Consider the following 13130-nt stretch of genomic DNA (forward strand, 5'->3'; position numbering starts at 1 on the left):
TGGCAAAAATGCTGTTCATTTTGGTGGGAGCAGGAGTAGCTTTTGGCTAATCTACTAGCAAAATACAGAATGGAATGTTCAATCGTTTTGAAGGTTTACACAGAGTTTGGGGGGAAATGTGCATTTTATTGAACTGTGTTGCTCAGATCTTAGTTATTGTATCATAGATTTTAAGTATATATTTTAAAGTTGTAAGAGGTCAAATGCATTAAATTAACATAAAGGATATGACCACGACTTTGTCTGTGACACACACATTCACTGAGCTCCCTGTACACCCAGGCACCAGCCCAAGGATACAGTGCATAATTCTGAGGTGCCATGCACTCAAAGAGTCCCCAAAGAAACCTCACTTTGCACTGCCCTAGTGCTGTGTGGGGTTCAACAGTGGTTGGGACAGTGTACAGTGCTGCAAATTTCCCTCTGGCCTTGCTTAAGTTTTCACTGACCATGCCTACTTTTTCACCGATCCACATGAAGCATGCACTAGTGATGCTCACATGTGGTCGTAACTTCAGTGAACCAGGGGACAGCATACCAGTGGCTTTGTGTAACTTCCTCTTTTTTTTTTTCCTAAGCACATGGGGCAACCCACTTTTTATTCTTGCTTGGTGACTCCTTACTAAGAACCTGATAAGGCCTAATGTAGTCAGTGAGAGTCTCTCTATTGAATTCAGTAGACTTTGGATCAGACCCTAAATCCTCTTTGCTTCTGAACACATCCTGTAAATATCTTTGTATTTGATTGTTACTTTACAGGCTCCAACAACCTGGATTGTATTTGAACTGATGTAGACTTAAGAATAAAAACCATAGTAACATTGAATATTTTGATTATAAAAATGCTTTTTCATTTTAACTTTTGATCAGTGGGTGATCTGGTTCATTAATTCTATACCTAGTTAAGAAGTTACGGAGTATTTGGATAATTCTTTGTATTTTACACATGGCTCGGAGCTGCTGTTCACCCATGAGATCACTCAAAAATATTTTTATGCCACCCATTAAATAAATACCCTTGTATAACAGGCTACTGTTCTTAGTCTATCGCCAGTCTTATTCCCCCAAATTAACCTCAAACTTACTAAATACTGTATAGCTCTCCTAAAGTAGGAGATCACCTTTGTTACAGAGCTGATTTTTGTTCACCTTTTTGAGTGGTTGCTTAAGGTAAATTTTACTGTATAGTCTTGTTTCTATAGTGTATGCAAAGTTTGTCCTTCCTTGCCAAACCTACAGAAATAAGCACCTGAATTAAAAAACCTACAGAAATAAGTACTCGAATTAAAAAATAATGCTGTGCATTATTTAAAGAACCTTTTGGTTTTGCAGAAGAATAAATGATATCCACATTCAAACACTAACTGAAACCTTTACTTTTCTACTGATTGCATCTGAGTCCTAGTCACTCCTGCTGAGTGCTACTACTTATTCATGACTCAGCCTATGTGATTTTAGAAAACCCAGTGTGTATATGTGGGTGGCTGGGTGAATGGATGGAGCAACTGATTTTAAACTAGTCAAAGTTCTGTGTGGTTTCTCACGCTCTTTCTTCTGTGTTCATATGAGCAATTGAACTGTATCTAAAGTTAAACTGATCTTTGACATGCTTCTCGTTACATCTCTTGTGGTGTGACTAGAACAAACTTTCCCCTAACAGCACAATGGGAAGTTTAGATTGAATTAGGGAAAAGGTCACTTGCAGTTTGGCTCATGTGCTCCAGTTACTAAATAAAGGAGGAAGTTGAGACATCTTTCTCACTGGAAACATGATGTTCCATACCGTGGGATTCAGAGTAGGGAAAACTGGAATCTTTGCTGACCTCATAAACTTCATTATCGGCTTATTTCAAATGTTTCATCCCAGTGGTCAGTAAACCCTAGGGATCTTACTGTTCTGCAACTCTAGGGATGTAGCAAGTTTCCAGCCAATGGTAAAGTCCTGGTAAATATTCTCCTTATCACTAATTTGTTTGTTGTTATGCCTGATGAGCTATCCAATAACTTGAGGCTTGCTTTCTTCCCTGCCTCCCATATCATATCATCCAAACATTCTTAGCCTCTAGAGGGACACTAAAAAGCATTCTCATGAACATTTGGAAGATCTGACAGCAATACACAGTGCTTGCTTTTCCTTGGATTAATTTAATAAACCTAGGTCACAGCTATAGCAAAATAAACCCCCTGAAATCCCAGTACTATATAGAAGCCTGTTTGCCCTAAGTGTGTGCATTCCCTTGTTTGTTGAAATACTTCCACTGTAAAAAACTAGAGGATCCATTCATCCCATCTGGGGAGGGTGACCAGACGTCTCGTTTTTAAAGGGACAGTCCTGTTTTTTGGGACTTTTTCTTATATAGACGCCTATTACCCCCCCCCCCCCCCACACACACACACACACACACCTCCCAGGCCCCATTTTTTCACAGTTGCTATCTGGTCACCCTACATCTGAGGCACAGCTTGCAGTGAAGAAAGGAGGCCTGATAATGCATGATTTTGCTTTTATGCTGCAGGTACATGGTCAAGGCCAAGTTACACCAGTTCTTCGCAAAAAGACTTTTACATTAAAGAAGATGCTCCCCTGTGTTCCCCTTGTAAGACAGAGGGCATAATATGGTGAAAAAAAGCTTGTGTGGCCTTCCAAAATGGAGACATAGTCATGGCCAAATCTCCTACTTACTATGTTGCCCCATAAATGCAGCATGGAAACAGAAAATAAGAAGTGAACTCTCCCATGTTGGGGGCTACAAATCTTCTCTGTTAGGTACATGCAACCCCACTGATTTAACTGAAGAAGCACAGGTTTAATGGAGATCTGCATTTTGGCCCACGGGGCCTCATTCATGCACATGTTGGTGATGATATGGAGTCCTTGCTCTTTTGGCCCCCTCTAGTGATGATATACTATATGAATTATTTATGCTCTGTGTGACAAACATTGAAACTACGTGAAATATCTTTGGAGGAACATATTGTTATTAAGGTTATGAATGGTTTATGTATCATTGTGGGCCAGGGATTGTATGCAGCTGTGGGGGAGGGTTGCTTTTAGTTCCTCCAGGAACTAAAAACAGTGGATGATGATTTAAGGTGAATCACTTAAGTTGTAAACACTCCAGAGAGATACCACCCCCTGGGGTGGCTTGCATGTGCATGTTCAAACTGGGTTTTCCAGAGACCTACAGACAAAGAAAGGGCTTCTGTCATAAAAAGGCTACAGTTAAACTGACTCGGGATCTTCTTTCTGATCCAGCAAATGATCGGACCTTCCATCCAAGGGGGGCTCCAACTCTTGTAGAAGGTTTGAAAAGACTCTGGCCTACTAGGGTACTATGAGGGTTGATGAGTAACTCATAATATTTTAGTGTGTTTTAAATCTGTTTTCTCTGTAATGCTTTGACCTTAAAAATAAAGGTGCTTCCTTAGAAAGAGCTATGCAGTAACTGCTGGCAATGTACCTGCTGGCAATACACTGTTCATAGCCCTTGGAGAGAAAGCAACACATTGAGGCTGGCCGTTAGACAAACTGGCTTTAAGGCGGCACAGTGTAAGGCAGGGGACTGTGCCGCCTTAAAGCCCCCGTCAGGCAGGAGAGAGATGTGGGTCTCATCCAAGAGACATGACATCTGGGAGCCAGAAACCTTAAATAGGGGACCACAGAGGGTAAAAACAGATGCAATTACCCTGAAACTGTGACAATCTGGATGTCATACTAACAGTAGCATGTGTTAGGACTTGGGTGAATTGGAAAATGTGCCATTTCATGTTCAGGTCTGTGTAGTTGACTGCATAGAAACACCATCCCTAGCAGATTTATATCCAAATGGGCCATATATCGGTTATAGATATTATTCCTGTGCCTTCTAATGAGCTGCTGATTTTTTTGATTGAATGTCACTATGTACTGAGTTTCTGGCAGTGCACATCAAGGAAGAAAGCGCTGCCAGGCAAACAAACATATGCTCATGTGCAGTAGCATTAGACAGTGTATGCCCATAGATAAGCCTCTTCCCATGCCGCCTCTGTTTCATTTGCTGCTGTGTGTTTATATATGTACGGATAGAGAGGATGATTTTTCAGCTCTGGAACAGACATTACCTTTTCCTTATATAGACTGAAACAGCAGTCACCATTTGTTGCTGATAATGTAAACTTGAGCATGTATGATGGGTTGACAAAGTACAGTTTACACTTTGCAGTTCAGGAGTCATTTATGGGGCATCTTTTTCCCCTCCATGCTTTTTATATTTCAAACAGGGCTTCTGAAAAGCAGCAGGCAGAAATTCACCCTTTTTAGATGTATTTTACACAGCCTTTAAAAGCCTTGTATCATTGAAAATTAGTTTTTAAAGTTATCTCAATTAAGATGTCCTCTGTTTCCCATATTGATGATTCTTGTTTCCTCTCCTATGTTATACTTTTTCATGTTGCTATTTTTTTTTAATTGGGAGGTGTTCCCTTTGTGAGCTTTTAGCTGGATTAAATACTTGCAGCCCTGGAGTTTCAATATCTGGTTACCATGGAAGAGAGAGACTGTGATGTCAGAAGAGCTTGCGCAAAACCAGGCTTAAATGTTCCAAAGAAAATCAATTTTCTACATCATATTTTTCAGATGAATATAAGAGGAAAGGTCCAGCACCTTAGAAGGGAGACTTGAAGGAAATTGAGAAATTTAAGAACCTTGTAAACTGTTCCAAAACTTCTTGCAACATAGCTAATGCTGCAAATCATATAAGAGTTGTCAAATACCAGTTACATGCTCAATAAAGCCTACAAAAATTGCGTAATGCTAGCAGCCCCTGTGCCATATGAAAGTCATTCTGTACCCCAAACTGTGTCTTCCACGAAAAAACTCTGTTACTCGCAGTTTCTGATTTCAGCTCAAATAACCATGATGCTGATTTAATATGAGAGATTTGACCTTGCTTTAGAATAATTGTGCTTTCACAGAATATCTTGTTTCTTGGTGTAGATGGATGCAAACCTCAGAATTCAGATATGGATTTTAAACATCACAGAGCACAGGGGTGCTTTATATCTGGAGATATGACAAGGCCCCTTATAAAGAGAAGACCCTGCAGCCAGGGCCAGCTCCAGGCACCAGCTCAGCAAGCAGGTGCTTAGGGCGGCCAAGGGGAAGGGGCGGCACATCGGGCTCTTCGGCAGCAATTCGGCGGCAGGTCCCTCGGTCCCTCTCGGAGGGAAGGACCTGCCGCAGAATTGCCGCCGAAGAGGAAAGCGGCGCGGTGGAGCTGCCGCTGCCGAGCACAATCGCAGCTTTTTTTTTTTTCGCCGCTTGGGGCGGCAGAAACCCTGGAGCCGGCTCTGCCTGCAGTAAATCTGAGATTGAGGTTTGGTTTTCAAACACCACCAAAGATGGAGGAGCATTGAAATCCAGGTTTTGGGGTTGGACCCATCTCCAATCTTAGGTGAAAATGATCAGTTTTGCAGGCTTGGCTCTGTGACTATCTTCCAGGCTGACTTCAGTGAGTGTCCTCGGTTCAAATCTCCTTCAGTAATGATACAGGAATATTTAGAGGTTAATGTCAAAGAGAAGTAGTTGTGTTAAGCAGGGGATGGAAATAACTTCTGTCTCTAAGAAAAGCTGAATGATGGATTAAAGACTGGGCTGGAAAAAAATTGCTTATTGAGATCAGTAATAGACGTGGTTTTATAATGTGTGATTGAGACACATAATCTCCAGAGAGAGAGATCACAAAGCCAAAAGGCAGCAGTGATGTTCTGAGACAGCTTTTTACACAATACAGAAAAGATTGGAAAGAAGAGAGAATATTATGGGCTCAATTTCACCCCTGGTGTAACACAATTAAAATCCATGAAGTTGCACAAAAAATGTATTTGGCCTTTTGACTTAAACCTTGGCAAACTGGGTTCTTTCCAGGTGTACTTCACGTATATGTAGGGCCCTACCAAATTCACGGCCATGAAAAACGTGTCACGGACCATGAAATCTGGTCTCTCCCCCTGAAATCTGGTCTCTCCCCCTTCTGACAACAAAAATTACTACAGGATCCCAGGAGGGGGGGGACCAAAGCCTGAAGCTGCCCAAGCCCCGCCACCCAGGATGGTGGGGAGGAGGCAAAGCCAAAGCCCCACCTCTCCAGGGCGAGGGGCTGAAGTCCAAGGGCTTCAGCCCCAGGTGGGGGGCCTGTAACCTGAGTCCTGCCACCCAGGGCTGAAGCCCTCAGGATTGGGCTTTGGTCCTGGGCCCCAGCAAGTCTAAGCCAGCCTTGGCAATCCCATTAAAATGGGATCACGACCCACTTTGGGTTTTCCCCCCCTCCCCTCCTCCCCCGGTTTGAGAACCACTGCCCTAAGCTATACAGATTTCAAGGGGGAGACCAGCGTTTCCCAAACTGAGGGTCCTAACCCAAAAAGAGGAGGTGGGGGAGTTGCAAGGTTATTGTAGGGGGGAGGATCACAGTATTGCCACCCTTACTTCTGTTCTGCCTTCAGAGCTGGGTGGCCAGAGAGCGGCAGCTACAGGCGCCCAACTCTGAAGGCAGCACTGCTGCCAGCAGCCATTCAGAAGTAGGAATGGCATGGTACAGTGTTGCCACCCTTACTTTTGCGCTGCTGCCTTCAGAGCTGGGCCCCGGCCAGCAGCCACCGCTCTCCGGCAGCCCAGCTCTGAAGGCAGCGCTGCCACCAGCGGCAGCGCAGAAGTAAGAGTGGGAATACTGCAACCCTCCTACAATAACATTGCAACTCCCCCACAATCCTCTTCTGGGTCAGGACCCTAGAATTACAACACCGTGAAATTTCAGATTTAAATAGCTAAAATCATGAAATTTGCGATTTTTAAAATCCTATGACCGTGAAATTGACCAAAATGGACCGTGAATTTGGTAGGGCCCTATATATATATGTGGACAGTTTTTAAAGGCAGAGAGAGGGTTGCTGGGAGGCTTTAATTCAGAAACTGTGGGAAAGGGGGGGCGTATTCAGAACAGTAGGAATGCAAAGCAAGCTGCCAGTCTTGCGTGGGGTGATCCCCCAACATGAGCATCCAATGCAACTGAACTTCATCACTGCAGCCATACAAAGAGCATGTATCTGCAGAAGCTTACGGAGACTGGTAATGGGCTGGGCGATACTGATATGGAAATTGTTTGTAGGGAAGATGTTCAGGTTTCTTGTGGAGAAGAATCAGCAACTGGAATGGGGTCAGACCCCTCTTGAATGAATTTTTAACTAGAGAGGGCCCCAAACTGTAAAAAGTGTATCTGGAGTTCAAATCTCCCAAAGATTTGGGAATATTTAGATTCTGGAGGTTGGCTCAGGCTCACCTCTAGCTCAGGGTTACATCTAATCCACTGTGTATATTACCTGGGTTATAGCTCTCTGATCTGTTTACATATATCGGTATACACAGTTATGAGGAATAAAATCCTGCAGTAGTTCTCTCTGTGCTGGAATAAAACAGTATATCAGGCTGTGCTGAAGCTGTCAAAAGGGAGAATTTTTAGCAAAAGCCTGGCTAATTCGTTATTTTTCCAATACCATAGCACAGCTACAAAATCCACAAGTTATTAAAAAACAAGTCATGGGCCCAGATTCTGCTGGCACTTTACATCCGTCTAAATCCAGAGTAACTGGATAAAAGACAGTGTTTATCTGGATTTATTCTGGTGCAGCTGAGATAAGAACCAACCCTTCACAGCTGTGTACTCAAAAGCAGAAAAGCACCCTAGGTTTTGGGGGGATTTTGTTTATTTTAAATACACTTTTTGCCTGGTAGGGAGTTATATTTATATCCCACTCTGTTTCAAGTACAGCTTTTAAATATTTCAGTATCAGGAGAGACTATACGTCAAGATCAAGACCATTATTCTGAGTCAGGGAGTCGGGAAACTGAAGCAGTGAGAGTTAAAAATAAATTTTAAAAAATCGTGTTCAGTTGTTGGCTTCCCCAAATTGCTGCACAACCATGTGTATGAAGAAGATCTCACCTAGAGACCTGTGTCTGTCACAATTAGTCAGCATCGCTGAGTGTTCTGGCATGGAGTTATCCACCCTGGAGGAAGGGAGGGAAGAAATAATGAGAAGGGAAAGATTGGGAAAACAAATATTAACAGGGAGTTAAAAAGCTCAACTATCTGATAGGATTTGCCATTTTTCATTGTATCTTGTTTTTTCAAGGGACCGAGCACCTTTTATCTTCACTTCAGAGATGGAGTATTTCATCACAGAAGGTGGAAAAACCCCGCAGCGCTTCCAAGAGTTTGTGGAACTTTGCTGTCGAGCTTATAATATAGTCAGGAAACACAGCCAATTGCTCTTGAACCTGCTGGAGATGGTAAGGTCAGGGATGTAACCAAAAAAACCCCTCAATCCCTCTTGTTTTCTTTTCCCCTGTAGCGAGGCTTAGAAGGATTAGATTTTTATCAGTAAATGTCAATCTCATTGTACACCCACGAACCAACTCAAATTAAAAGGTTTTCTTTTGTGAAAGTTTCACCGGTCCTAATTCCAGGTTTTCAAATTGCTATTTCCTAACGCTCTTCGGAATTAAAGAAGTGAACTAATTAGACTAAACTCACAGACTGCATTATGTTACAATACCCTATGGTGATTGATCTAGGACACTGCAGCCATTACAGTGTTTCGGGAGCCATTATTGTAGAATCCTGTCATGCTTTGTTACTGGGATAAATACAGTAAGGAAAAAAGGCTACATGAGGACTTCATAGAAGAACCGGTTGTAGAGGACAGCCTTGGTTCGAGTGATAATGAGCTAATTCAGTTTAAACTAAATGAAAGGATAAACTAGGGTCCTTGATTTCAAAAGAACCACCTTAAAAAAATTAAGGGAATTAGTTAGGGAAGTGGACTGGCCTGAAAAATTCAAGGATCTAAATGTGGAGGAGGGTTGGAATTAGTTTCTGCAACTTTGACTTAAAGTACCTGAAGCCTCCATCCCAACCAAGGAGAAAAAATGCGTAGGGAAGGGTTGCAGACCAAGCTGGATGAGCAAGCATCTCAAACAGGTGATTAAGAGAAAGTAGAAAGCTTACAAGGAATGGAAGATGGGAGGGATCAGCAAGCAAAGCTACCTCTTGGAGGTCAGAAAGTGTAAGGATAAAGTGAGAACTGCCAAAAGCCAAGCAGAGTTGGACCTTAAAGAGAATTAAAACCAGTAATAAAAGGTTCTATAGCCATATAAATAAGAAGAAAACAAGGAAAGAAGAAGTGGGACTGCTAAGCACTGAGGATGGGGTGGAGATTAAAGATTATCTAGGCATGGCCTAAACCTAAACAAATATTTTGTCTCAGGCTAAGTCTACACTACCCGCCTGAATCGGCGGGTAGAAATTGATCTCTCGGGGATCGAATTATCGCGTCTTGTCGGGACGCGACAATTGATCCCCGAATCAACGCTCTTACTCCACCAGCGGAGGTGGGAGTAAGTGCCGTCGACGGGGAGCCGCGGAGGTCAATTTTGCCACCGTCCTCACAGCGGGGTAAGTCGACTCCGATAGGTCGAATTCAGCTACGCGAATAGCGTAGCTGAATTTGCGTATCTTAAATCGACCCCCAACTGTAGTGAAGACCTGCCCTATGTCTTTAATTAGGCTAATGAAGAGCTTAGGGGTAGTGGCAGAATGGCTAATGGAAACAAGGTTATGGAGGTAGATATTACCAAATCCAAGGTGGAAGTCAAACGAAAACAGCTTAATGGGACTAAATTGGGTGGGGGAGATAATCTCCATCCAAGAATATTAAAGAAACTGGCCCGTGAAATTGCAAGGGCAATAGCAAGGGTTTTTCATGACTCTGTAAACTAGGGGGTTATACCTTGTGACTGGAGAATTGCTAATATAGTTCCTATTTTTAAGAAAAGGGGGGGGGGGGAATTGATCTGGGCAACTACAGGCCTGCTAGTTTGACCTCAGTGGTATGCAAGGTCTTGGAACAAATTTTGAAAGAGAAAGTAGTTAAGGACATAGAGGTGAATGGGAATTGAGATAAAATTCAACATGGTTTTACAAAAGGTAGAAAATGCCAGACCAACCTGATCTCCTTCTTTGAGAAGATAACTGATTTTTTAGACAAAGGAAATGCAGTAGATCTAATCTACCTGGATTTCAGTAAGGCATTTTATAAATTATTAGTTACATTGGAGAAGATGGGGATTAATATTAGAGTTAAAAGATGGATAAGGAACCTGGTTAAAGTGGAGACTAAGACAAGTTATGCTGAAAGGTGAGCTGTCAGGCTGGAGGGAGGTTATTAGTGGAGTTCCTCAGGGATTGGTCTTGGGACCAGTCTTATTTGACATTTTAATTAATGACCTTGGCACAAAAGGTGGGAGTGGTAATAAAATTGTAGATAACACGAAGTTGGGAGGTATTTCCAATACGGAGGAGGACCAGAATATCATACAAGAATGATCTTGTAAACTGGAGTAATAGAAATGGGGTGAAATTTAATAGTGCAGAGTGCAAGGTCATGCTTTTAGGGACTAACAACAAGAATTTTTGCTATAAGCTGGGGAAGTATCAGTAGGATGTGACAAAGGAGTTGAAAGACCTGGGTGTATTGGTTGATTGCAGGATGACTATGAGCCGCCAATGTGATGCAGCCATGAAAAAGGCTCGTGCAGTCCTAGAATGCACCAGGTGAGGTATTTCCAGTAGAGACAGGAATGTTTTATCAGTGCCTTGTACAATGGTACTGAGGCTGAGAGGGGTAATGTGAGACTTTTATTGATTAATGTTTGTAAAGCTCTTTCGGCTCTGCAGATGAGAGATTACTCAGTAAAGCCCAAATCAAAGGCCCAGTGCAAAGAGCAAGCAGCTGGGCTGTGCATTGCAGGGCTCCTCCAGGGAAGGAGCAATGGAATCTCTGACTCCACAATGCTGCACTGCATGGCACTAAGGATCGTTTGTGCCCAGCACAGGATCCCCAAATCTTACCTCTCTGAGCACCCTCTGATGTGCAGCAAAACTGCACTCCTATGGCCAAAATGAAAATTATACGTTGCAAAATATGCCATGTGTTTCCCATCTTAAAGGAAATTTGATTTTGAATTTTGAAGTTAGAACTGGTGCATGAAATGGGATGCCCTATAGGGAGTACATAGATCATAGACAATCATAGAATCATAGGACTGGAAGGGCTCTCAAGAGGTCATCTAGTCCAGTCCCCTGCACTGATGGCAGGACTAAATATTATCTAGACCATCCCTGACAGGTGTTTGTCTTAACCCGCTCTTAAAAATCTCCAGTGACGGAGATTCCACAAGCTCTCTGAGCAATTTATTCCAGTGCTTAACCATCCTGACAGTTAGGAAGTTTTTGCTAATGTCCAACCAAAACTGCCCTTGTTGCAATTTAAGCCCATTGCTTCTTGTTCTATCCACCTTCTTGTAACAACCTTTTATGTACTTGAAAACCGTTATGACCCTTCTCAGTCTTCTCTTCTCCAGATTAAATAAACCCAGTTTTTTCAATCTTTCCTCATACGTCATGTTTTCTAGACCTTTAATAATTTTTATTTCCTTGGACTTTCTCCAATTTGTCCACATCCTTCCTGAAATGTGGCTCCCAGAACTGGACACAATACTCCAGTTGAGGCCTAATCAGTGTGGTGTAGAGCGGAAGAATTACTTCTAGTATCTTGCTTACAACGCTCCTGCTAATACATCCCAGAATAATGTTTGCTTTTTTTGCAACAGGGTTACCCTGTTGACTCATATTTAGATTGACCCCCAGATCCCTTTCTGCAGTACTCCTTCCTAGGCAGTCATTTCCCATTTTGTATGTGTGCAACTGATTGTTCCTTCCTAAGTGAACTACTTTGCATTTGTCCCTATTGAATTTCTTCCCATTTTCTTCAGACCATTTCTCCAGTTTTTCCAAATCATTTAGAATTTTAATCCTGTCCTCTAAAGCACTTGCAACCCCTCCCAGCATGGTATCATCCGCAAACTTTATAAGTGTATTCTCTATTCCATTATTTAAACCATTGATGAAGATATTGAACACAACTGGACCCAGAAATGATCCCTGCATGACCCCATTTGATCGCTTGACCGTGAACATGGACATCCGAGTTGGTTACCAAAGAGCTTCTGGATAGATTTTTAAAGTTTTGGTTTTAACCCATAAAGCCCTAACTTGCTTGGTACCAGGTCCCCTTGTGAGACCACCTCTTTCCCTTTAATACAGTGCAATGGTTGCAGTCAGCAGAGGTGTTGATGCTAGAGCCCTTTTCATATAACAGAGAGGGGGATGCTGGGAGAGTGTTCTGCACAAGGGCCACAGAGCTCTGGAATGGCCTCCCGCCCCAAGTCTCATGTTGTTTGGATCTGTTGGCATTCAGGGCACATTGCAGGTTCCATTTTTTTCACATGGCCTTTGAAGAGCAGTATGGGGGTTGAGCTACAGGCCAACATACAGCGAAGTGTTAGCACTTGACTATAAGCTGCAGCTTGGTGGAAGGATGAGCTTGATGGTATTGCATTCTGATTTGGTCATTGTAAATAACTGGCAGGGAACTCAGAGCCTGTGGATGGGTGCTCTTATTTCTTCTAAAGAGAAAGGAAATAAAACAAACATAGGGGATTGAGTGTGATGGGGTGTACCAGGCCCTTCGAGGCCTCCTGCTGGAGGGCCCGCGATCCTTACCCCCCCACACACACACACACACATCCTGGGAAGGAGCAGTGAAGGTGAGTCTATGGTGACCAGATGCCCCGATATTATCAGGACCATCACAATATTAGGGACTTTTTCTTATATAGGCAACTAATTCCCACCCCGTCTTGATTTTTCACACTGGCTCTCTGGTCACCCTAGGCCTGGAGAGGCCTTGTAGGAGCAGCCAATCAGAGCCCAGCAGGCTCCGATAAAAAGAACTGCAAGGCCTAAGCAGGTCAGTCCCTGGCTAGGACCAGAAGGCTGAGGATGGGTATTCCGCTCTGACCAGAGGAGCTCAATGGGCTGATCTACTGGCCCTGGGAATGAGAAGACTTGACAACTGTAACCCTGAGGTAAGGATGAAGAGAAAGGGGCTACATGGGAAAAGGCCCAGGGAAGTAGCAGCAGCAAACTGGAGGCAGTGATACGTGTTTATAGGGTCCCTGGGTTGGGACCCAGCAT

At 43.1% G+C, this 13130-nt stretch overlaps 1 protein-coding gene across 3 annotated transcripts in view; it reads left to right on the forward strand.

The window, feature by feature from the left end:
• Positions 1–13130, forward strand: part of PIK3C2G (phosphatidylinositol-4-phosphate 3-kinase catalytic subunit type 2 gamma) — a 293772-nt gene that overhangs the window by 196376 nt on the left and 84266 nt on the right. For all 3 annotated transcript variants that reach the window (XM_054036231.1, XM_054036253.1, XM_054036242.1), the window contains exon 25: positions 8167–8323. In XM_054036231.1, coding sequence (XP_053892206.1) covers positions 8167–8323 — 157 coding nt within the window. The remainder of the gene's footprint in view (positions 1–8166; positions 8324–13130) is intronic.

Source organism: Malaclemys terrapin, chromosome 1 (genome assembly GCF_027887155.1).
Source record: "Malaclemys terrapin pileata isolate rMalTer1 chromosome 1, rMalTer1.hap1, whole genome shotgun sequence".
Classification (NCBI taxonomy): domain Eukaryota; kingdom Metazoa; phylum Chordata; order Testudines; family Emydidae; genus Malaclemys; species Malaclemys terrapin.